The sequence below is a fragment of the Plasmodium vivax genome, chromosome 9 (assembly GCF_000002415.2).
Source record: "Plasmodium vivax chromosome 9, whole genome shotgun sequence".
Classification (NCBI taxonomy): Eukaryota; Apicomplexa; class Aconoidasida; order Haemosporida; family Plasmodiidae; genus Plasmodium; species Plasmodium vivax.
In genome coordinates this window covers 746,838-772,215 of record NC_009914.1, presented here as the reverse complement: position 1 = coordinate 772,215, position 25,378 = coordinate 746,838, and the positions used below count along the sequence as shown (strand labels likewise).

General features: G+C 32.8%; 5 protein-coding genes across 5 annotated transcripts, besides 16 other annotated features; 3 read left to right on the top strand and 2 right to left on the bottom strand.

Annotated features, from left to right (window-relative positions):
* Nucleotides 1–811: 811 nt before the first annotated feature.
* On the bottom strand, nucleotides 812–4,980 carry PVX_091740 (hypothetical protein, conserved; the record flags this gene model as incomplete). The annotated part of the gene is made up of 7 exons (XM_001615290.1): nucleotides 2,359–4,980; nucleotides 2,078–2,120; nucleotides 1,808–1,955; nucleotides 1,508–1,602; nucleotides 1,304–1,358; nucleotides 1,045–1,146; nucleotides 812–883 (listed from the first exon to the last, which is right to left on the bottom strand). The coding sequence occupies exons 1-7, from the start codon at nucleotides 4,583–4,585 to the stop codon at nucleotides 812–814; spliced, it is 2,742 nt and encodes a 913-aa protein (XP_001615340.1). The 5' UTR covers nucleotides 4,586–4,980.
* A 1,197-nt stretch (nucleotides 4,981–6,177) lies between these two features.
* On the bottom strand, nucleotides 6,178–7,775 carry PVX_091735 (hypothetical protein, conserved; the record flags this gene model as incomplete). The annotated part of the gene is made up of 1 exon (XM_001615289.1): nucleotides 6,178–7,775. The coding sequence occupies exon 1, from the start codon at nucleotides 7,312–7,314 to the stop codon at nucleotides 6,178–6,180; it is 1,137 nt and encodes a 378-aa protein (XP_001615339.1). The 5' UTR covers nucleotides 7,315–7,775.
* Nucleotides 6,243–6,285: a microsatellite.
* Nucleotides 7,776–8,479: 704 nt separating the features above from the next.
* PVX_091730 (hypothetical protein, conserved) lies at nucleotides 8,480–11,460 on the top strand (the record flags this gene model as incomplete). The annotated part of the gene is made up of 10 exons (XM_001615288.1): nucleotides 8,480–9,369; nucleotides 9,486–9,599; nucleotides 9,746–10,030; nucleotides 10,142–10,251; nucleotides 10,345–10,401; nucleotides 10,562–10,624; nucleotides 10,758–10,844; nucleotides 10,954–11,008; nucleotides 11,107–11,234; nucleotides 11,339–11,460. The coding sequence occupies exons 1-10, from the start codon at nucleotides 9,344–9,346 to the stop codon at nucleotides 11,458–11,460; spliced, it is 1,047 nt and encodes a 348-aa protein (XP_001615338.1). The 5' UTR covers nucleotides 8,480–9,343.
* Nucleotides 10,982–11,027: a microsatellite.
* A 244-nt stretch (nucleotides 11,461–11,704) lies between the features above and the next one.
* Nucleotides 11,705–11,759: a microsatellite.
* Nucleotides 11,760–11,821: 62 nt separating this feature from the next.
* Nucleotides 11,822–11,910: a microsatellite.
* A 768-nt stretch (nucleotides 11,911–12,678) lies between these two features.
* On the top strand, nucleotides 12,679–14,743 carry PVX_091725 (hypothetical protein, conserved; the record flags this gene model as incomplete). The annotated part of the gene is made up of 3 exons (XM_001615287.1): nucleotides 12,679–13,949; nucleotides 14,318–14,496; nucleotides 14,643–14,743. The coding sequence occupies 3 exons, from the start codon at nucleotides 12,679–12,681 to the stop codon at nucleotides 14,741–14,743; spliced, it is 1,551 nt and encodes a 516-aa protein (XP_001615337.1).
* A 2,242-nt stretch (nucleotides 14,744–16,985) lies between these two features.
* Nucleotides 16,986–17,015: a microsatellite.
* A 58-nt stretch (nucleotides 17,016–17,073) lies between these two features.
* Nucleotides 17,074–17,109: a microsatellite.
* Nucleotides 17,110–17,196: 87 nt separating this feature from the next.
* Nucleotides 17,197–17,235: a microsatellite.
* Nucleotides 17,236–17,956: 721 nt separating this feature from the next.
* Nucleotides 17,957–19,642, top strand: PVX_091715 (3-phosphoinositide dependent protein kinase-1, putative; the record flags this gene model as incomplete). Its single annotated transcript, XM_001615286.1, has 1 exon — nucleotides 17,957–19,642. The coding sequence occupies one exon, from the start codon at nucleotides 17,957–17,959 to the stop codon at nucleotides 19,640–19,642; it is 1,686 nt and encodes a 561-aa protein (XP_001615336.1).
* Nucleotides 18,326–18,346: a microsatellite.
* Nucleotides 18,454–18,550: a microsatellite.
* Nucleotides 18,786–18,962: a microsatellite.
* An 801-nt stretch (nucleotides 19,643–20,443) lies between the features above and the next one.
* Nucleotides 20,444–20,466: a microsatellite.
* A 1,579-nt stretch (nucleotides 20,467–22,045) lies between these two features.
* Nucleotides 22,046–22,066: a microsatellite.
* A 78-nt stretch (nucleotides 22,067–22,144) lies between these two features.
* Nucleotides 22,145–22,170: a microsatellite.
* Nucleotides 22,171–22,266: 96 nt separating this feature from the next.
* Nucleotides 22,267–22,291: a microsatellite.
* Nucleotides 22,292–23,112: 821 nt separating this feature from the next.
* Nucleotides 23,113–23,134: a microsatellite.
* A 66-nt stretch (nucleotides 23,135–23,200) lies between these two features.
* Nucleotides 23,201–23,227: a microsatellite.
* Between the last annotated feature and the right edge of the window lie 2,151 nt (nucleotides 23,228–25,378).

Below are 25,378 nucleotides of genomic sequence, written 5' to 3'. Positions count from 1 at the left end.
CGTGGGGAACTTACGATATGCGAAAAATCGCGAAGTGTTGAGAATTTGAGAAATTTCACAAATTTGAAGTGAGAAATTTGAGAATTGCGGAAAATGGAAAAACTCGCAAATTCGGTATTTCACCCCTTCGCGTTTGTAATTTTCCCTTTTTTTTATTTATTCTTTTTCCCTTCTTGTCCCCTTGATACTTTATCCTTTTTGCAAAATGAAAAAAAAAATTCCCTTAACTTTTTATATGTTCTCAGAACGCTTTTTCCATTTTTTTTTTTTTTTTTTTTTTTTTTTTTTTGCACAGCGTTAACTGGAAGCATACACGTTTGGTTTGAGGCGTTTGCAATTGGTAAGTTGAACGTAGCAACATTGAAAAGGGTTGCTAACAAGTTGGCAAGGGAAAGAGTTTAAAAAAAAAAAAAAACCTTAAACAAATGGGGAAACAAATGGGTGAAAAAGCAGGTGGTAACAGAAGGGCTAAAAAGCGCTAAAAAAAAAAAAATAATGATAATATAATGATAAAAAAACGACAAAATAATGATAAAATTAATTCACCTACACTTAAGCAAATAAAATATATATATAAATAGCCAACCCGAACACAAAACATGCTGAGAAAAAAAAAATGCCAGGAGTGGCTAACACTACGCAAAAAAAAAAAAAAAAAATAATAAATAAAAGAACTAAGACAGTAACAAACAATTAAGCCAAACAAATAGCTACGCGCACTGCCACGTGGCCTTTATTCATGTTTTGCTAAAATGGTCAGAGGGACGCGTTCCTACACGCACAGGTATAGACGCACATATCCCCCTGCGCTTCAACTTATTTCCTCATCAAATATGGGTGTTGAACTTTTGCTAAACGATTTGTAATACTTGTGCGCCCCCTCCTAAAAAAAAAAAAACGAAAAAAAAACGAAGGAGACTAAAATGTGGGGAAGCAAACGTTCGGGGAGTTACGCGGCAACACAGATTAAAAGGCATATAAACACACAAGCCGTAGACACACAGCAGGCACAATAACAGAGGTGCTCATAACGCGGGCACGTACCCTCAGTTTTGCCAGCTGTAAGGTTAAAATGATTTGCCGTTGGGTGTCCTCAACTTTGGAGTGCTTATTTACAACCGTCGTGTTCAAGTAGTCTTGCAGTTTCTGGCGGGGCGGGCGAAAAAAAAAAAAAAAAAAAAAAGCAGCTTGTGGAGAAGTGCGTATATGTATATACAGAAGTACACACGTACATGCACACATGTGAGAGCAGGTCGGGGGACAAACACTTCATGCACCACCACCAACCCCTTTACGTGATTACCTTTAACCTCTTTTGGGTTTTCTTTTTCGTTAAAAATACGCTAAAGTAGGGTTCCCTTAAAAGGAAAAGTGGAAAAAAGGGGCACATATATATATGAAGGCACATATGCGTGTATGCTCGGGGGAAATGCCAAAAATTTTTCTCTTCTATGTACTCATGGGGAAGTCATGCTCTCTCCTCCCATCCTTTTAAAAGCATTTTTACTTTCCGTTGAAGGGGACGCTAATATACGACTTGATCACGTAGGGCTCGTACAGCTGAATGAAGCAGCACGCATACAGGTTGTCGTTGCTGCGTTCCTAAGAAGAGGTGGGGGGGAGGCACGAAATGGAGAGCCGGGAAGAAGAATGCGCTGAGAGACGGGCGAAGTGGCACGTCCCTCTAACGGGGCGCGAACTACGCTTCAAACGCTTCAAACGCTTCCAACCCCTTGAACGCCGCCAACACCGCCAACACCGCCAACGCCGCTAACACTGCTGCGTGGGCAAAGAGAACGGTACGCACCTCCGTGTTTTCCTTTTCCTCCTTCAAATAGGCCTCCTCCGTTATAATGTCAAAGTATGACACCTGCTGCAACGAGCTGGACTGAATTTTTTTTAACGCTTCGAGGTGTTTTTCATGGGAAAAGGGGGGGAAGACATTGGGGTAGTACCTGCGGAAAGGGGGTTAACAGGAAGGGAGTAAAGTCACGGTTAGTAATCTTGCCATTGCGTAGCGCGTGAAAAAAATGAAGCGAAGAATTTTCCCGCGATTAATCTTATATGCGTGTTTTACTTGTAGTGGTTAACTTGCCAGACGTCCCATATCCTAAATAGGGCTGAAGAGCAAAAAGGGGGGGGGATAAAAAAATAAAAATAATGATAAAAAAAAATGCGCCGAAAGATCGAACCATCAATAAATACAAAACATGTGTGCACACGTTGCATGGGCATAACTCCAAAAAAGGGGGAAGGCTTAAATTGGGTCATCCCCCTGGTGACCATGTGCGAACATATGAGTGCACACTTTGCGTGGGCATTCCTTTGGCCATTACGCCTCCCTCGGCCTACTCCTACCTCTTGTAAATATTTTGGAGAAAAAAACGGACACATCTAGGGTCCTTCCCAGGTGCCACTGGTAAATTTCCGACAGCTTGTTTTTGTCCAGCTGCTCGTTCGCGGGGCGCTCTCTGGGCGCGCTTCCGCCGATTACGCCGTTCTGGCCATTTGCACCATTTGCACCATTTGCGGCGCTTCCCCCGTTGTTGCCGCTGCCACTACCGCCGCCACTGCCGCTACCGCTACCGCTACCGCTGCTACTACCGCAGGGCTTGCCCCCCATGGCATTCAGCCAAAAGAAGGGAAAGCCATACTTGAAATTGTAAAAAGAGTCCACGCCCTCGGAGAAGAAAACGAAGTGATCCTCGTTGCTGTATATATCTGACAGTAGGCTACGACCCCCATTGAGCCCTAAGAATTGAACGGGAGTGGTCTTTGCCACTAGGCAATCTCGCTTGAGGAGGTAGAAAATTTCAATTTGTATTTGCAAATATTTCAGATAAGTTAAATCTGGCAAAATGGAAATGTCAAAGTTGTCTTTGGTGTACATGTTTATGGTTACGGATTCGTCGTGGATATCCTCTTGAGGGGAGGGCTCAGAATTTTTTGGGTTTTTCCGCGTTTGCGTAATAACGTCATATTTCATGTAGGTGTAGACGTGGTTGTAGCCGTCGTGGAGGGCTCCCCCGCTGTTGCCTCCGCTGTTACTGACGCTATTGCCACCACCCTGCTCCTTAACGCTGAAGAGAAAGTTGAAGGGCCTTTTGTTGTTCAAAAGGGAAACGTTGCTGGAGTTCATCTCCATTTGGCCATGCATCATTTTAAAATAAACCGAAGATAAGTATTTCGTTTGGGGGAAATCCAGGGTGTAATACTTATCTATAAAGCTTTTGATGCTACTGGTGAAGAGAGATAATTTGTTGAAGGAGGTGGCTTTCCGCTGATCATGCTTCTGATATTCTTCTGTACATTCTTTCTTTTTCATCATCAATAACCGTAAGTTTTCTTTTGCCTTTGTCCGATCTGAAATTTCCTCCTCCAAACATTTCAAGGTGTAAAAATGGGTCATTTCATCCTTTGGGTAATTATTCCCTTGTGGGGAATTTTTAAAAAAATTATTGACAGATGGCATTTTATTTTTTAAAGCTGACTTTTTAATTTTTTCATAATTCTTAGCTTCAAAGTTTAAAAAATTTCCAATGATTCGTTCGTAGTTTTTTTTTTCTACATTTTCTTCATCCACAATTAGCGAAATGAAGTTGTTATTTTCTTTCAATAAAAAGGAGAACTGCCTCATGGTGAACAGGTACATTTCGATCATTCTGTAAATCATTTTTATATTCAAGATGTTGTTTAATATTTGTCTTTTTTTCTCCATTTTGGTTTTCTCCACAGGGGAATAATTTTCCGTGGAATGCTCTACACTGGGGGGGTTCTTTTCGGTTTGTTGTCCGCTCTCCCCTTCTTCACCTGCGACAGTTTCCGTTAAGTTATCCGCAGCATCGTCCACGTTACTCATTAGGAGGTTATTCTCCTGGACAATTTCTTTGATTAATTTCTCATTCTCCAGGTACCTTTTTCGCAGCTCCTTCAGTTGATACTCGCATTCATTCCAGTAGGAGAAAAAATTGCTCTTGATTTTCTTCACATACGATTGTACAAAATTTTTGTCATTTCCTTGAATAGAATTCCTGAATTCATCATATAGACTTAATTCGCACTCGACTGTTGTGGAGTTTTCACATTTTTGTTTTTTACAATTTGCTGACTGTTCCTTCATTTCGTCATTAGCATCCATTGTTCTTTTGTGGCCTCTTTTTAAATTATCATTTCGTTCATCTTCCCACTTAACTGTGTTTTTTTTTCCCGAATTAGCTTCATCCTTTGAGGTGCCCTTCACTTCGCCCCCCCCTGCTGCCACCCTGGGTGAGCTGTTGGATGTGTTTTTTTCCTTCATGCTTAGGGGACTGCCATCTTCATTTGCATTTCCTTTTTTATTCTTTTCACTTTTTGTGTATCCTGAATTATGAGCAGTTCCCTTTTTTTGATGTTCTTCATGTGCCTTGCTGTCACTGGTCGAGTGGGAACTTCCTTCCTTTTTCACATTCGACATGTGGTTACTATTTCCCCTCGAATTTTCACTCCTTTTTTGTTCCCTTCCATTTTCGCTTTCTTCCTTCTTTGAGGAGTTCCTCGAGTTCCTGCTTTCGGATGCTTTTCTGGGGCTCTTCCCGCCTAGCATCATTTAAATGGTGAAGCGAGAGGAAAAAGGGAAAGCGAAAGGTGCGAACAAAAAAGGGATAACGAAGGGAACGAAAAAAAAAGGGAAAACGAAAGGTACAAAAAAAATGCCCATCCAGTTCATCGCAATATTCGCAAATTTGTAACTTCTTGCATTTATCCCCAAATGGAGAAAATTACAAACTGGATTACGTCTTTACAGTATGTACAACTTAATACATGCGCGGGTGAATTACATACGCCCCTTCACAAAAGTACAATCGCGCGTATGCACTTGGGAACATTCGCGAAATGATTGCCCCACTTCCAGCAGCCCCTATTGTGTTTAGCTTGGCTCCCATTTTGAGCGGCAAAAATGAATGCGCCTATTTTAATGCTATGTGAAGTGTTGACCAGGAAGAAAAAAAAAAATGACTTCCCCTGCTGCATTTTTCCCCTTCGTGTATCCCTTATGTACGTAGCGGTATGCCATTTGGATTTTTTTTTTTTTTTTTTCCTTTTGGAAAATTCCCAGTTGGGAAAAACCCGCACGTGGGGAAGCGGAAAATGGTGCTTCCTACATTTCCTACATACGCCGGCATTTTTTACGAAAAAGATCGACCAGTGCAAACGGAGGAATTGTCACACAGAAGGCGCTTCTTTTCTTCCTTCCGTTGCGCTGACTTTTTCTGCCGCATTAAATATGCACTAATGCGGCGTTCACAGCAGATAAGGTGCACCTATTTAAGCGGCACATGTACGGTTAACCCGATAGAACGTTCCTCCGTTTACCAGCACTGCAACTGGTGAATAAATACAGGCCAACCAAACGGGGGGCCCCCAAAACAAAAAAGTTTTCCCCGATTGACACATCCGTTGTGCAGATTATAAAACTTAAATTCATCCCCAAATGGGTTGCAAAAAAGCACTTCGTTTTTCATTTTTCTCATCTTCTTAATAAGCAACAAATTCTCATAAAATTGTTTGCTCCGTTTAGCATATGGGTAGCGTTTTGTTTGGAAAAAAAAAAGGGGGTGGGTTTTATAAGGCAACAACACGGCAGAAGAAGCCGTGCGTGTGAAAGGCACGCGTGATATGTACAATTACACGCGTGACAAAACATGGAGGGTTTGGGAAGGCAGGTACACATCACCTTCGTACAATTATATGAACGTAAAAATGGGATGGCGAAAAGGGTAAGGCTACAATTTTACAAAAAAACAAAACTCATTTTGTCCACGTAAAATGAATTCATTTGGCGCATGTGCACAACACAACAGGGGGGTGGGCTTATGTGTATACGTGCATGTACGTACGTGTGCATACGCATGAGTGGGAAAAAGGCAGTGGAGCGGCGCAGCATCGATGCAAGGAGGCAACAGTGCAACGTGGCAACAGTGCAACGCGGCAACAGTGGAACAATGCAACGTGGGACAATGCAACGAGGCAACAATGCAGCACCGCTACGGTCACGGAAAAAAAATGGTAACTTTGTCTTTACATTACGCTGTGCCGAAGAAGGCACGCGGGATGGTATCCATAATATGTACACTTCAAAAAAAAAAAAAAAAAAAAAAACACCTACATTGCGGAAAAAATTTCCGAAAAAAAAATCATCTATATGGTCTGCTTCTGCGAGAAGTACAAAATTAGCTGGTAGTAGACATAGGAATATATGTCATATATATAAAATAACAACATGTTGTTTTCCAGCTTCATCAAGGTAAATTTTACAATTTTTGTGTAATCGCATTTTTCCCCATAAAAGGTGTAAAACTTCTTCATATTAATTTTTTTATTGTCCTTTTTTATGGCTTCCGAAATTAAATCGTGATACATGTCCATCAGGGAGTTATAAATCTTGGTGTTGACAAGATTGTCATACATGTATCCATTTAAATACGTTTCCGAAAAAGAATTATTTCCCAAACGTTTGTAAAAGTAGCAAAAATTTTTCATATTTATTTGTATAATGGAATAAAAATCGGTTAAATATTCCTTCTTCACGTTAAAAAAATCAAAGAAGGAAAAAAAACTGGTCATTTCGCGACCTTCTTCCTCCCCTGGAGTTAATGAGCCTTTTTTGTCAAGCAATTCTACATTTTTACAACCCTTATTCTTCATCTTTTCTTTTACAATGCCATTCTTATTACTTAAGAATAAATTATTTATAATAACAAAAATGTCTTTTTTTTTCTTCCCTATGAATAAATTCAGTTGTTTTTCCATGTCTGCTTCGTAATTAATGACGCAGACAATTATAGACACCTTCTCGTTGATGATAATGCAAGAGGCCAGCAATATTTCCTCCTCATCGTCATCACTTTCTTCCATATCTAGCTCTTTTTGCAGAAAGTTTACCACGCAGTTATCTTCATTTGCTAGTATTAACTTCCCATTTCGCATGTTTAGGAAGTTAAACAGTTGGGCCATAAAGCCGTTAAATGTGGAGATGTCCAGATACTCCTTATTGTAATTTTTGTATACGGGAATTATACCTATGACGTTTTTCCTTTTAATAACTTCTTTCACATAATGCCTTCCGAAATTGTTCGTTATGTCGCATATGATATCGACCTTTACGTTTGGCTCCGGGCTGGAACCATCCCCAGCAGCTCCCGCAGCTCCCGCAGCGCCACCATCTTGCTTTTCCTTTACATCTTTTTCATTTTGGGTTTTGTAAAAAAATGCATAAATTTTTATAAAAAGCAAAGAGATAATTCCGATGGAAATGCATTCAATAGTACCTGTCATTTTTCCCTCGAGCGCATATACATATGTACGCAGGCATATGCATAATGCTGTACGAGCGTGTATGTACTACGTATGCAATTGGGTATGCAAGGGCGTATACAATTACATGTACAATTGCGCATATATGTATGCGTGCCTCTTCGCGCGCACAAAAGGTTGTGCTCGACAAAAGGTTGTGCTCGTCAAAAGGCAGTGCCCGTCAAAAGGCAGTATTCATCAACAGGATGCAAATAAAGAAAAAGAATGGCCCCTTCACTGCTGCGATACTGTACTGCGGGGGTTACTGCATGGCATTTTAAAAAAAAAGGAAATATTTGGGGGCTAAATGCATGAAAAGGTAAAAAGCGCAAAACGCGTAAAAGGCGAATCAAACAATGCGACAAGAAGCATTTTTTCGAGTTTCATTTTTTATCCTCCGCAGTCTTGCCTCCATTCGGTAATTTACGTAAAAATGGCATAACAAAAAGAGATGATATTTGACTCAAAATAAAATAATTAAACAAAAAAAAAATTGCAAAGTATAATATGTAATATAATTATATTATTGTATAGGCAGACCCGTGCCGTACTAATTTTATGCGATTTTGCGCGAGATAAAAATTGGCCACTAGCGCGAAAACGAAAGAAGAAGCGGGCATACCGAAATGGTTATATATATTCTTTTTTATGAAAAGGGAGGGCACCATGCGTGCTGAACTCTACAAGTTCTTATTTTTGCTTTATAACTGGGGGGGAAAAGGTCCAGCAAAAAAAATACGTACATGCATGAGCGGATATTATACATGTACGTAATATGTACATATATATTTACACATGCCTACGCTCATACGTATGTATATATATATATACGTATATATATGTACAATATGTATATTCCTTTTTGCGTCAGTCCGCCGCGTGGTCTTCCCCCTTTGGTGTAAACAGAAAAAAAAATAATCATAAATCATGCCTCTTCCGCGCTCCAGGTAGAGTCCAAAATCCAAATAGGACGCAAATGAATTGAACCATACGAGAGAGCGTCAAAAGGCGCCGCGGGCATATCGCAGCGGGTATACAGCGGGCATCGCGGCGCCCATTTTTATTTTTTATGCCATTTTTAAAGCAAAAAAAGTATGATAAAAAATTGGAATAAAATAACATGCGCGTAAATATAGCAAAATAAAATAATTTAAAAAATATTTTAAACTTAAAAAAGTAAGAAAAAAAAAATTCAATTCAAAAAAGCGGCTTTTGTCCATAATTGAACAAATGCGCGCTCTGAATTATTTTAATACGGAAATGGCCGCATAAGGTACTACGTATGAATTGCGCTTAGCACTGCGCTGTAGAATCGTCTTAGCACAAATCCGTGCGACTGCGCAGGCTGGTGAAAATTGGGCCTTGATTGTTTTCACCACTGGCAACAAAAATAGGCAAGAAAAAAAAAAAAAAAAAACGTGAATTCCAGCCATTCTGCACTTGTACGGATTAGCAGGCGTTTCACTGCACTGTTCAACAGAATGAGGCGTAAAAAATATTTGGCGAAATGTAGAATAATTTCTTTCCACTCGCAACGGCAACTTTTCCCATCTAGAAAAACATTTGCACTGTTTTAAAAGCATTTTGTTTTACATTTTGAAGAAGTACATCATTTCGTGTAGTTTTAATTCGGTTTAATTGTCGAATTGTTTATGTAGCCCTTTTCTTTTTTTTTCCCTCCCCCCGCTTTTTCTTGGCCACTAACTCGCCAAGCTTGACACGAATGAGTTAAATTTTTATCTTCAAGTAAAACGCCCCTTTAATTTAAATTACCGTTAATTTTTGCTCCTGCGAGGGTTTTCCGGCATGTATTAACTCCCATTTGTGCACAGTCTTCCATGTGGCACATGGCAGTTGAGTCAATAGTATATATAATGAGATAATAAAAAAATGCAGGAAGCTTTCGCGTCCGCATGATAGCAGTGAATAGTTCCTTCACTTTTCAAACTCTATAACAACACAGAAGGGTTCCTTTTTAAAATTATAAGCGCGGCCCTGTGTAAATCTCAAAATGGCTTTAAAAAATGATTACGCGGGGTAAACGTTCCCGCAACACTGTGTCGTGCGACCGCGCGCGCAGGGCATGCACGTGTGCATGTACATATATGTATATTCATACGCATGCATACCCACACGGCACTGCCAACCTGCAGGTTCTGCTTCCACAGAAATAAAATAAGCAAAATTGACCGAATCGATGGAGACATAAGCGCTGAGCAGTTTTATCTCGACTACATCTTAAAGAGAAAACCGTGTCTACTGAACAGGTGCGAATGGGTGTTTCCTTCCCATTTTTATAAATGCAAATGCGTCAAAAGCAAAGACACATGTGTACAATTGGTCAATTCGCCCGCACCTCCAGTTGAGCTCTTTTATTTTGTAAAATATCTCCACACTATTTTTTCCTTTTTAGTGAATATGTAATCAAAAACAGGTGCAACATAGATATAAAATATTTGAGGGAAAATATAGAAAATGTCCCTGTCGAATTAGAACAAAAGATCTCAAATTCGTTCGGGATAGGCGAGAAAAAAAAAATGAAATTTCATGACTTCTTGTCATTATTAGAGGAAGGAAATACGGACTATTACTTAAATACGCAGTATATAAAAGAAAGTGCCTATTGCCCCTCTGACTTTTGCAACGCGTTGACTCGGCAGATGATAAATTTTCTGCCAAAGAGACTGGAAATAATGGGGTAAGGAAATTGGGCCACGTTTTGTTTCTCCATCCCTGTGCTTTATGTAGCCGTCTTTACGCTTACGTCGTCCCTTTGTCATTTCGCGCCCCCCCCTTGCTCATCTTTTAGCAACTTGGAAATTTACCAGTACAACGTGTGGCTGGGAAACAACGCAGATGAAGATTTAAAAACGTTTCTGCACCATGATTACCACGACAACGTATATGTACTGCTAAAAGGTTATAAACGCTTCTCTGTGCTCTACGCCTTCCTCCTTTTATGTAATCCAATTTGACGGGTTGTAGACATTTCGCGCCTCTTTCTTCGTTTAGGCAGGAAAGTGTTTAGGATATATAGCCCCGATTTTGCTCCCCATTTGAAAACGAACGGTATGCACATACATATATATGTGTATATGTATATACGCACCCATGTGCTTGCCAATTTGCTCTAAGCCGCTTAACCTTTTAAGGGATTCATTGGAAGCAGTGGCCAGCCCTCACTTGGCCCATCATTTCAATTACCCCAATTTAAATAACCCCCCAATAGGAAATGTTTACCGCGTTCATAACAATGGCCTAATTACCTACTCCCCATTTATAAGAAGTGACGGTACGTGTTGAAGAATGTAAAACGGAAAGAAATCGTGAAGGGTGGACGGCCATTTGCCGCCATCCAAATGGCACGCCTAACTGCGTGCATACATACATACATGCGTGCGTGCTGTGTGCCCCCCTCCCCGCAGGATCGCACTTGTTAGACGTGTACAAAAAAAAAATGGATAAGGTGTACCTCCACATCAGCGCCATGACTGACCATTTGGACAAAAAAGGTGACCGAAAAGTGGTAAAAAATGATTTATTTATGGGCCAAATTTACACATTTATCTACTCTGCAATGGTGCACCTTTTAATTACCCCCTACCCCTTTTGCACCGTTAGACAAACTGCTGGAAGATAAAATCATTGAAAGTTCTATAAATAAGGCAGAGCAAAAGTACGTATAAAATGAATGAACAGAATAAAGGGCGCACTTGGCAAACCGCTGTTTAACAGGGTCATACTTAAATTTTTTTTTTTTTTTCCCCTCCATAGATTAAATAAACTGGAAGATAATGTCCTAAATTACAAGTTACGCAAGCACAAATTTAGACCTAAGCCGAATACGAGAGATGACATTCCAAGCCATTTTTGCCTTCTTAATACAGTTGCGAGAAATTATGGTTAGCTGATTTTTTTTTTTTTTTCCTTCTTTGCCAATTACTCGTTCCCACTTTTTTCATCACACAAAATGACATTAAAATGTTTCTTTTTTTTACATTTTTAGAAGATGACATTTTCAGCGATAACACAGACGTAGGGAAAAAGTACATCGACGTCCACGTGAACGAGGGAGACATATGTAAAAAAAAGATGAACGCATATGTAGCAACGATGAGTTTTATGTGACCGTGATAAAAATAAGCCCGGCATAAGCCCATACCACACATGCGTGTACACTAGCTTACACTTATGTATACACCCCTTTTGCGCTTTTTACTCTCCCCCTTTTTAACAGTGTACTTGCCCTGTGGGTGGTTCCACGAAGTGAAGTCCTTCTCAAGTGAAAAATGTATAACATTTGTTTGCACCAAATGGGAAGATATATCTACGCCATTGCCATGCTCAGTTGCTGTGGCGCCACGCTGCTGCACCATTTAGAACTCCGTTTCATCCGTGCCGCATTCTACATGTGCCCCTCATTCTTTGCAGTCCACCTAGCGTTTAATTATTGGTATTACCCCCCTTATATAAAAATGGTTAATTCCACGGAAATGCAAAACAGGTTTTGCCACCCCTACATAGACAAACACTTAAGTGAACGGAATAAAAAATTGTATAAAAAGGCAAGTTATTGCGTTAAGAGTGCGTGTTCGCTTGTCCCCTTTGTTTATTTTTTCTTTCGACAGATTGTCATTATGTTTTTTTTTTACCTCCTCACCACAGTACTTGTTGCAAATTTTTTTAAAAAAAATCACCCTTTCATACCTTCTCAGATTGGCGTTGTTAATAAAGAAAACTTTCCCGACATAGCAGAAATCGTGGCGTACTATAACAATTTGAACATAAAGCCAAGCAAAAATGTGAAGAAGGCAAAACGGAAAAATGTGAGGAGATTCTTACACACAAGAAGGTTAAGGGTACACAAGTAGCCTTCTTAAAATGTTAAGAATTTTTTTTTGCCTTTTTTTCCCCCCCATTGCGCAACATAAATATCCTATAGGGTGAACGCACAATTGTACGCAAAAGGGAGATACAATATACATGTTATTTTTCCTATCCCTACATTTGTCCTTTTTTTTTTTTTTTTTTTGTAATGTTAAATTTTTCTCCACATTGTAAATAAACACATGTGCTAGTGAAGCAACTCACTGACATAAAATTTTTGGTATATTTTTTTTTTTGAATTTTACACAATTGCAATTTTGAGGCATCCATGCGGGAAATAAAGCCCAAAATAGTTGAGAACAAATTAGCAGTTCTTCGGATTTGAAGGGTGGGAAAGGCGTAAAAATTGCAAAATAGGAAGAGATAAGGCTGTTTATTCAGTTTTGCTCAGCCATAGCTTGCTTTGCTGTACCTTGCTTTTCTCCGCCTTGGTTACTTGCTAGAACCCCACACTTTCCAATGAAAGGCGTGAAAGGCGTGAAACGCGTTTGCCTCGCCATTCTAAGCCTCATTTCCTTGGCAAACTCGCACGTGGTAGATGAGAGCATCCACCTACTGCCCCTAGATAATGACCTCCTACATGTGAAGCTAAAACTGATTGTCAATGGAAAAAGTTATAAGGAAAATTTCCTCCCCATAAATGTGCTGAAAATACTAAACTATGTGAAGTCACTGAGGATTAACATAAAAAGAGGCGTTTACAGGAGTTATTACAACAACAAATATTTGGACAATTACCCCTTTGGCTTTACCCTTGCGGTTGAACTGAAGCAAACGCAAAAGGATAGCGACTATTCTAGAGAAAAGGAAAAGGGCGAATTTTCAAAAGATGAAATATTTCTCATACGACAATTGATGAACGACATTTGGTCCATCACAGGTGTCGCAACGAACCTCATAAAAATAAAAAATTTGATAAAAATTCATAATGAAATATTTGCATTTTTACCTGATGAGAGTATATGTACTGAACATTTTTCTCTGCTTAAAAAACTGTACCCATGTAAAACCTTTGGTGGGTTATTTAATGCTCTAAGCCCTGCCTACTTAATATCAAAACGGATGAGCAACATAGGGTTTGAGCTACACGACAGCAGTGAAAATTTACTAGTCCTTTATGTAGACTACATTACAGAACATGACCACAAAAAAGACGTGAATGTTGTAGACTTGATAAACAGTAAATACAATCCGAATGAATGTCCATTAGTTGACAGAACGGCGATACTTGTGAAAAAAAAGGAAGAAAATATCGTTTCAACAGTTTTCGAAAAATATGGAAGTATCAATTTAGTGTATGATAATATAAACTTATACAATATTGTGCAAAATGGGAAACCCAACATTTTAGAGGAGTACATAAATGTGCGCGTTCTGAAGGAAGAAGTTAACAGCATGATTACTGCAGATATAAGAAAGAAACAAAGTTCGCTGCTCTATGTATTTCAAAATTTGAACACAAAAAAGAACAGCGATTTTTTATTTGTTGATAAATTGCCCTACTATTTATCTCCCTTGATACACACCATGATGATTCAAGGGAAGGGTCCTGTAGAAAATAACAAAACGAAAGATAATTGCAATTTCACCTTTTTTGGCTACAATGCAATCAAAAATTTTAACATTAAATTTAGCAATTTTGACACTCTTGAGAAAATACCCAAAAATGGAAACTTCTACTACATTAATTTTAAGCACAATTTGCCCCCACAGTGTGAAATAGTAATGAGGTAAAAATGGGGTTTCTTTTTTTTTTGTGCACATTTGTGTGATGACTCCCTGGTGTTTTCATTTTCACGTTCATTTTATGTGAACAGAGCGAACATGCACAATTTGATGTTGTTAAAAAGTGGGTCTCGTGTATGCATATTTGTGAAGTGCACTTGTGCTTGTCCTGTGACATGTGTATATTTGCGCACAAGCAAACATTACACATTTGGAGTTAATACAAAATTGGATTCCCCCCTTTTAAACTCCATTTCGTTGTAGCTCCATCCCGTTTTGCGCTTCTTTTTCCTCACCGCAGTATGTTGTAACGTTCCCCATACTACATTACCCCCTTTTCATCCCCTCCCCCCATGCGAAATACATGGAGCAGGTTCGAAGTAATCAAAGTGCAAGTCCGATCATTCGAGTTTGAATTTGACATAGATAGAGGGATTTTGCTAGGAAGCGGGATATTTGTGCAAAAGAAAAATTACGTCTCACAAGGAGGTGGCGAGTTTATGTACAAATACACCCCCTCGCTCTTGATAGATATAGTCTTGCCAGACACAAGTGGGTTTGAGGAAAAGGGAAAGCGAGGAGACGTTGCGCTAATATGCAGATGTGCAAATGTGCACATGTACACGCACCTGCACGTGCACATATTCAGCCCCTCTCACCTCGTGACACGCAATGCGCACTTTTTAATCCCCCTTCAGGTATGCCTTTTAACGTTATAGCCATCTCCACATGTGTCATCATGCTCTTTTTTGGCTTCATGTTTAAGCTCACGGCCAAGGAAGAAACAAGATATATTTAGTTCTTCCCCCCTTCTGTACACTTAAAATTGTATAATTAGAAGAAATGGGGAAAAATTAAAAACGCGTTGTATGTACCACTGTTTGGAAGCAGCTAACATGTGCGCATAAGCACATATGAACATATGCACATATTTTATTATTTTTTTTTTTTTTTATCGTAGCCTTCCTTTTTCATCACATTTTTCGTCGTGCTTCATTTTTTGAACACCCTCGACAATTTCAATTTTTTTTCAAAAGTTTTCATTTTTTCGTGTAGGGCTGTATGTAGCCAAAAAGGGGCATATTCATGCTTATTTTGTTATATTATGTTTTGCCTTAATTTTTTTGCTATCTTTCTTTTTCTTTTTTTTTTGTATTTTCCCCCTTGGGTAGAAACAATTTTTACGAAGCAAAAAATTTATACAACACATCAATGCTTTTCTAGCAAAATACGTTTTCCCCCCAAATAGCGGGGGAGAATTGCAATCCCGATTTTGTGGCTACATATAGGGCCGTGCTTTGATATGAGGACAGATGCCCTACGTAAGGCTATTAAAATGCGAATGGCACCTTTAGCTTGAGTAAAGGACAAGTTTGAAACAGAATCAAGACGATGAGTTTTTTACTGACTGTAAAGCGATATTCTAAAATTTTAAATTGGAAACATGATACCTATTATGCAAGTTTGATGAACAAATACGTATATTTTGATGAATTCATGAGATTTTGCAATGACAACAAAGGTATTTTGAAAAAAGCGCAAAAAAGGGTGTGTGTAGAGGGGACTCTCACCCCTGATGTGTGCAAATTATGCACCTAAATAAAAAAAAACGCGTTAACTGTTTTTGTAGTATGTACATAATTCGTTTTTATATGTTTAACTGTGTTAATTTATTTTAATTTCTTCCTGACCGTGTAGAACAATTCAGCAAAAGGGATATTATAGCCTCGCTAACGTACATTCACCATATGAAAAAAGTTGACTTACTATCTCCAATTTTTAACAGTTACAATGACTTCATATGCGGTAACATAAACATTTTTAGAACAAACATAAGTACACTTGTGCACAGGTAGGCTTAAAAAGGATTGCCGTTTTCACGTGAAAGAAAGCTATAAGTTATTATGACGACCACTGCTTTCTCTTTCTATCACATACATGTCTTTGCTTCTCCTTTTTTCATCGCCCCTCTTTTTGCCCTTCATACAGATACGCAATTTTGGGACACACGAAATCTCTTCTATTTATTTACGAAAATGTGCTAAAAAACAACATTCTAAACTACGACAATAAGTCGATTAGCTTAATAGCCTGGAGTTACGCAAAAAATAACTTTTACTTGTCCGACCTTTTTATCGAAATAAATAAGATATTGCGTGCATGTATTAAGACAATGACCCTCCATGAATTATCACTGATAGCATGGGCATATTCTAAGATAAATAGGTTGCCCCCTTTAGAAATGGTGTGTCTGAAAAATAGAGTATATCAATTGTTAAATTCATTAGACGAAGAGTTAAATGCTGCTGTAAAAAGTAGCACAACAGAAGGGGATTATATAAACGGGCAAAGTGTGAATATAAGGGAAAAGGGCACAGAAGGTGAAAGCCTGGAATGTGTGAAAAATGAATCTCAAGTGAAAGGTAGTAATGCTTATTATGACATTGCTAAGGATGATTTTAACGAAAGGAACGGAAGAAACGAAATGGAACGACATGAGCACAGCTTAGAAAACACGTATGAAGATAATGATGAGAATAAAATAGATATACATGGCTGTAGAAAGAACTTAAGCCAAGATATCTGCATGATCATGAAATCGTATGCTATTATGAATAGAACCGACCCTTTTTTCTTTTTCTTTTTATTCAATTTTATCATAAAGAATATAAAAAACAATAAAATCATGATAACCGCTCAAGGAATAACCAGCATTTGGGTGTGCTTAAGAGAATATGATATAAAAAATAAAAACGTAATTGAATATGCACTAGAATTATCCCGATTTTTAAGACTTGACCACACCGTGAATAGCTCAATGATGCATGAAATTGTTACTAGTATCCATAAATTAAAAATAAAAGATAGACGAATTTTATATCATTTATTTTATCATTTAAAAAGGAAGTGTATCAATATGCATGTCCAACATTTATATGACATTATAATAAATTTACAAGAAATGAAAATTAATGATGATGACTTGTGGAAGCAATTTGGGGTTGCTATACAAAAAAAGGCCATTGACTTAGAATTAACGCAAATAAAGAAGTTACATAACATTTTTACGACCAATGGAAAAGGAAACGATAGAATTTTAGGGGTTCTTGACACGTTTATTCAAATAAAGGAGGACATTAATGCCTATGGGCCCATTTGACCATGAACGAGGAGAAATGTTCTGTATTTTGAGCGGCATGTAAGTGTGTAGAGGTACCCGTACATAGACAGTTTAATTGTAATAGCTGCAGGTTATATTATGGGTAAAATGACGCATTGTGCTTATATATTATATATATGCGCATAATTGCCATTTTTTACCATTTCTTTAGCCTGCTTAATAATCAGATATGCGCGTGAAACCCTTTGAAGTTTCCAGGAAAAAACGCAAAGCATGCACAAAAGCAATTAAAGCAAACTTAGTTTTTGCTATGGCTCTCTTGTTTTTTTTGTGCTAAGTTTTTTTTTTTAATAAATTATATTTGTTTTATTATATGGCGAATTTTTACTGTTATTATTTACAGGATATTTAAAAAGAAATTATTATTTTTTTTTGTTTGCTTGTTTGTTTGTTTCTTTCTTTTTTTTATCTGTTTATCAACTCGCGTAAATAATTTTTCAAGTGTACGACTACGCTTCCTCACGAAAGGGTTAAAACAAATATGAAATGTGCATTAACAGTTTTCTTTTATTTTTTTTTAATTTCACAAATCTGAATTAGTGAAAGTAAAATTTGAAGCATATTCTGCTAAAAAGATTATAACACGTGGATCATGTGTTTTAAAACGTTTTATACACACACTCGTAACATTTGCGAGCTTAAGCAAGCACCAGCATTAACAGCCAGCATAGTTATATTATATATTTCTTAGTGAAATACAGGGTTTAAAACGATTTTCTTTTTAGTCAGACAAAGGCTAAATAGTTTTACTGCTTACTATTTACGTTATCGAGAACATGTGTAAAAATAGTCATTTAAAGCACATTCGAATAACAACAAAAAGGCGAAAAAATGAAAAAAGGGTTTTTACTGAACAAAAACATCTACGATATTGAAGAAAAAGTAATAAAAGATGAAAAAGATACTACGAATAGAAAATATCGCAAAGATGATTTTGAAATATATATGCACATAGGAAGTGGTAACTTCAGTGAAGTTTTCATGGTGAAATTGAAGAATGATCCGTCCAAGATTTACTCTCTTAAAATATTTAAAAAAGAACAGGTTAATAGAATGAACATAATTAATTCTCTCTTAGCAGAGAAACATACCATGACAAAGTTAAATGTCCCAGGGCATACAAATGTTATTAAGTTAATTGACACTTTTAAAGACAAAGAAAATGTGTACTTATTGTACGAATATGCGGATTATGAATTATGGGAATTTTTAAAAACTCGCAGTGTTGGAATTGACGAAACTATAACAGTTAACATAATACTTCAAATGGTTCACGCGTTAGAATACATACATAAAAATAACGTAATACATAGAGACTTAAAGTGTGAAAACTTTCTTATAAATAAAGATGGGACAATCAAATTGATTGATTTTGGCACTTCTAAAGATTTGGATAATGTACCATTGCAAACAGTGAAGCCCGAACCTTCAGAAGAAGACACGGAATTGCGAAAATTTGTATTAAAAAAAACAAATAGCAATAATGTAAAAGAAGAAAACTTCAAACGTGAACATACTCCGGAAAATGGCAACATTTTAGGTGATGTAGAAGTGAATGGGAAATGTTCAGATGATAATGATGAAGACACCGATGATGACAGCGACAAGAATGGTGGTAACAGCGATAACAGCGATAACAACGATAGCAACGATAGCAACGTTAATAATGAAAAAATCGATAAAAGATTGAAAGACCGAAATCCCAAAAAATGTATTCTTAAAGAACTCAAGAACAATGAAATGCACGAATTTAATAATAAAATAGTGCCGAAAGAAAATGACGATCATTTAAATGTTTTAAAAAGTAGCAAATATCCAATAGGTACAAATAAACACAACTATAGAATAAAAAAAACGTTCGATAACTATGTTGGAACTGCAAATTTTATGCCCCCGGAGGCATTAACTAATAAATGTAGTGGAAAAGCCCGGGATCTATGGAGTCTTGGATGCACTATCTACCAGTTAGTAACAGGAATAGTCCCATTTGATGGTTCTACCGAATGGTTCATTTATAACAAAATAAAGAAAAAAGAAATCAAATATCCACCTTTAATATCATCTGAATTAGCAGATTTAATAGAAAAATTAATAGCTGTTAATCCAGAAGAAAGGTTGGGGTTTAAAAAAGGGTGCAGAGAAATTTTACAGCATCCCTATTTTCAAAAACATAATTATAGCTCATTTAATTTTAAGATACCACAAATATCGGAATCAGAAAAAATTTATACAAGCGCAATAAATAAGTATCGCGAATATGCAATTGAAAAAAGGAAACAAAGGCAAAATGACAATAACTCGTGTGAAGAAACTAGTAAAAAGATAGAAAAAATGAAAACAGACTTATTAAATATAATTAAATTTGATACTGTGTGTTACAGTGAAGAAAACGAATCAACAGTTTTAAAGAAAAAAATTGCAGAGACCATTAATTTCTTCCTTCAAGAATTTCTCGAACAGGAGAAACATGAAGTAGAAGAAGCAGAAAAATGGTTACAACGATTCAGTAGTAAATAAAATACTACTAAAAATCACATGATTTTTTATTAAGTTTTTATTTACGCCTAACACCTTAAATTTTGCATTTAATATATAACTACACTTGGTTACCTTTTTTCAAATCAGCTTTAAGAACAAAAGGCATAATTTTTAAATAGAAAATAACACTTTTAACAAGAATGCTTTTTAAAGCAAAATTGTTTGCATTAAAAAAATTTAAAAAGACAAATTAAATTTTTTAATGTTGTGCTTTTACAAGTATCACTTTTTAATAGTTAAAAAGTTGTGTATACACTTTGTGCATTTGTAGTGTGAACTGTTCATTATTCTTCATTTTTTTCTTGTGAAAAATACAATTTTTCAACATTCAATTCATATTTTACATTTTGTTTTTAAAAATAATAATGCGTGTTCTGCATAAAGAACGAAAAACAGAAAAATTTATAATATGCAAACATTCATTTCCATAAACTCTTTGTCTACCTCGGTATTTCGAAACGTTTTTTATATTAAATTCAAACTATATAGAGTTGAAACTCTCATTCTTATGTCCCCATGTGGGAAATTCAAGTGTAAAGGTAATTTTCAGTAAAAATTAAATAGCAAAAAATGCTTTCATCAATGAGATGCTCATTTGTAGAAGTTACAAAAGATAAAGGGTTTTATATTTAATTATGCAAAAGTTCACAACTTTTTACTAAGGGTACAGGTTTTTTTGTAAAAGTGTGTTTATTGTTATGCTCTTCTTTTCGTTTGTATAATAAATAAAAAATATTACTATTCATGCAGAAATAGGTCATGCCGGAAAATTTTTCAAAAGAAAGATATTATTGTTAAAAACTTCACTTTAAAAAAAATTATTATATGTTTGTATATACAGGAATAGTTTTTTATGCAACATTCACAGGTGAACGTTTCCTTTATAAAAGACTTAATTTGTAAGTTGAAAAAATTACCCACATTTTTCTGCTAGTACGACAAAATTCCATTATAACAAATATAGTGATGCAAAATTTTGAAACCTGTGTAGTGCATACAAAAATATGAATCAATAAATAAACACTTATGAATATTTTCATCTTTATATAAACTTTTGTTTTCATAAAAGGTGGGTTTACGTTATATTCATTCCCTCGTTTTAATCTTGCTAGCAAGACTTACATTTAAAATGAATTTTCAGCACTAGAGATTGTGTTTTCTTTTTGATTTAATGTGTCCTTATTCATATGAATAAGAAAGTTTGTGCACAAATATAGTTAAACATTTAAGTGTTCTGCAATATACAATAAAAAAATTAACGCAAAACAGCACTCCTAAGAATGTAAATGTTTCATAGGGCATATTAAGACGAAATATAACCTTTCAGTTTAGGTTTATGTAAGGGTTTTTTAAATGTATATACAACACAAATGAAATGAAGTTAAACTGAATAACTTTTTTGGTTACTGCAATAATGAAAATTATTTAATAATAAAATGTGTATTAGATGTAGGTTTTATAAAAATAAAAAATGTGAGCATCATTACGTTGTAGTATGTGTTATAAGATTGTTATTCTTAAGAAAGAGTATTAAATTCCTGTTTTCTATCTTACGAAGAAAACAAAATTTGGGTTTTTGTTCAACTATTTTTATCCCTTTATAATACAATAACTTAAAAGATGAAATAACCCTTTCATTGCGAACGCTACAAGTATGTTTCATAAAAAAGCAAAATCAAAATACATTCTACATTATTTTATTGTTATTATAATGTTTGCATTATATATTAAAAATCAGTTATTCTATAATGTGTTGTTATTAATAAAAAATGCATACTTAAAGGGTTCCAAATAGAAATCTATATTAATGTTAATAAAATGTTTATGTGTAATTGTAAAAAAGGAAAATAAATAACTATTACACAACATTAGTCATAACACTCGAGAGAGAGACTCAAACGAAGATGAAGTAGTGTGAGTCTTTCAATGATGAACAACGTATCCCATACCATTAATAGTTACTCTTTACAAATTTGGTACCATTGTATTTTAATGCGTACAATGCATGTTAAACATTTTCGCACTGGGTGGTTATTCATAAGAACATAATATATAAAAATTTGTTACATATAAATCGATTTTTTACACTATTTACTTGAGAAATGCCACTAACATAATTCAAATAGCGAAAAGTTGAAATGATGAATTTCAAAAGTTTAATATCTATATGCGCGTATACAACACTGTTTATTCCCAATACATAAGCAACTTGTAGTATACAAGTGTAATTTTTGTGTGTTTGCAACCCTGATTTTTATGTGAAATTTGCTGTTATATTAAATGCTGAATATAATATAAATTCACTTACCTTTCTAGTTATAAAAAGTCTTGAAAATATGTTATAAATCTATATCCCTCCCACAAAAATATATAGCTGTCTTAACGCCACATATAGCATTTTCTCTTATTATTTAATTGGTTATTTTATATAAAAATATTTGCATATACAAATGAAACATAAATGTGGCACAAACTTCTAAATTTGTTTCATAACAAAACTTAAACATGCTTTGTCCAAATACTAATTATAGTAAGCAAATAAATACAAAAATGACCATAAAGCAATACTATTTTCATTAAAAATATTAATACACTTAAAAAACATAAGGCAAAAAATAATTAAGACTTGTGGAATAAAATAAAAAATAATAATAATGATACATACTAAATTTTAATAAATAAATATAAACGTTGAACAAAATTAAAATAAGATTATATATTATAAATTATTAAAAAAAAATAATAATTAATTAATAAAATAAACAATATTTAAATAAACTCATTAAATAAAATTATTTTAAAAAATAAAATATAATATTGAAATAAATATATTAATAGTGAAAATATTAAACATAATATTAATACACATTATAAAATGTTAAAATAAATAAATTAAATAAACTTATTAATTTATTAATTAAAATAAACTAATTAATTAATTAAAATAAATAAATTAATTAAAAATAAAATAATGTAATTAAATTAATTATTTAATTCTAAATAATATTAAATATATTTAATTAAACAATAAAATGAATAAACATATATTAAATTTATAATATATTTTATTAATTATTAAATGATAATAAATATTAATATATTAAAAATAATAATTTTAATTTAATATTATTTAAAATTAATTAATAAATAAACAATAATAATTATTAGCATATATAATATTATTTTTAAAATATTATTACAATTAATATGATTAATATAAATTTATAATTTAATAAAATATAACACATTAAATAATATTTAATTAAAAATATATTAAATTATATTATTTAAATAATAAATATATATATATAATTTAACTTATTAAAATTAATATATAATTAAATTAATATTATTAATTATTATAAAAAGTAATTTACATATTATAAAATAATATAAATAAATATATAAATTAATTATAAATAACATATAAAAAATTAATTAACATACTTTATAAGTGTATAATATTAAAATAAAATTACAAATATATATAATAATTAATTAAATTAAAGTAATATTAATATAAAATAAAAATAATTAAATATTAAAATAAATTAATTATTAATTAATAAATATAAATAATATATATTAAATAAATAAAATTATAAATTAAATAAAAAAATATATTAAATAAATATAAATTTATTTAAATAATAAGTATAAATATATATATATTATATATAATATTTATTATTTTAATAACATAATTATAATTATATTTGCACTTAATAATAAATAAAATATTAATTTATTATTTAATTATAATTAATTAATTAAAATAATATATAATTTTAAATTATTATATATTAATTTTAATAATTATATTAAAATAATAAAATTTAAGATGTATTTAATTTATTTTATTTAATTAAATAAATATATTTATATTAACATTTATTTTTATTTTATATTTTAATATTAATTTTAATAAAAATTAATTTTATTAACACAATGTCTGTATTAAAACGAATAATTTTAATATATATATAATAATTAATTTATATATAAATAATAAATTAAATTTAATAATTAAAATGAGTATTAAATTAAATATATTAAAAATTATTATATAATAATTATTTAATTTAAAAATATATTATTATATTAATGTTATTTAAATAAAAGGAATATATATTTTTTTTATTATAAATATTTAATATTATTTAATTATATTAATTTAAATAATATTTATTTGTAATTAATTAATTAATTAATAATTATGTTTAATAAATTATTTAAATAATAAAATAGTTAATATAATTTATATATATTAAAACAAAATTAATATAATTAATAAATTAAATAAATAATTAATAGTAAATTAAAATAAATAATATTATATATGATAATTAATTAATTAAATTAATACAATTAAAACAAAATAATATAATAATTATTATATATTAAATAAATGTTAATATATATTAAATTATAAATTTATAAATAATATATATATTAAATAATAATTTTATAAATAATTAACATATTAAATAAATTAAATAAAATATTAAATAATATTTAATATTACGAGTATTTTTATACATAATTAAAATATTTAATTATTTTAATTTAATATATTATAAATATAATATTTAATTATATATTAGACAAAATAATAATTTTATAATTAATTAATTTAATAAAATATTAATATTTTAATTATTATTAAATAATTTTGTATTAAATAAAACTAATTTTTAACAAATTAAATATATATAAATATATTTAATAAATTATAAAATGATAGTTTTTAGTATTTATTTAAAAATATTAAATTAAATTAAATTAAGCTATATTAAGAAAATAATATATTAATTAATTTAAATTTATTTCAGTAAATAGAATAACGAAAATTATAATAATTAAATAATTGTTACGTATTATTTTTATATATTAGTTTTGTTTAATTATAGTTATACAGTAATAATATTCACCTTTAATTCAAAATGTGTTTATCATTTTTAGGTAATATAATTATATTTAATAAGATAACACATAAATCACTTGAATCTATTCTATATTTAACCTACACATTTTAATCATCATGTAAATTGTGTTTCATGTTTTTCCTATGAGTTAAAACATTTGTGTCTTTACGTTTATAATGAATTCTTTTAAGAAATAGCAACATAAGTTATTGTTACTAGAGTGTCTACATATATTGAGTTCATGAATTGTGAATCACACTTTGTAGAGAAGTACATACTCGGTATTTTTATATGCTTTATCTTTCTGGAATATCACGATGACTTTCTTTTATTACTATGTATAACTTTAAATGCCCTTTTTCTGTACTGATTTGATGCGTATCATGTGTTTGCTGTGTATACTTAAATGTATATATATATGACTTAAGACATGTTATTTACTTATTCCTCGTAAATTAATGACAGTTACTTAGACACCACTTATCAGATTTCAGATCAATTTTTTGTATCATCACTTGTAATTATTATTTACTTGTCCAATTATGTTTCCCTTGTGTGCTCCATAAGCATGATCACATTATATCCTAATTTTTCTAACAAGTCTTGTTTACTATGTTCGTGATTATCTTCTAATGGTATTAATAAATTTAATCTTTTCCCCAATTATTTCAAGTAATTCTCATAATTGAACTCTTTCAAAATACATTGTCCTATAACAAATTAAATCCCAATTTGAAAAACGCTATTGTCACATTTTCTAACACTTTTTGTTCTAACTGCTGATATGTTG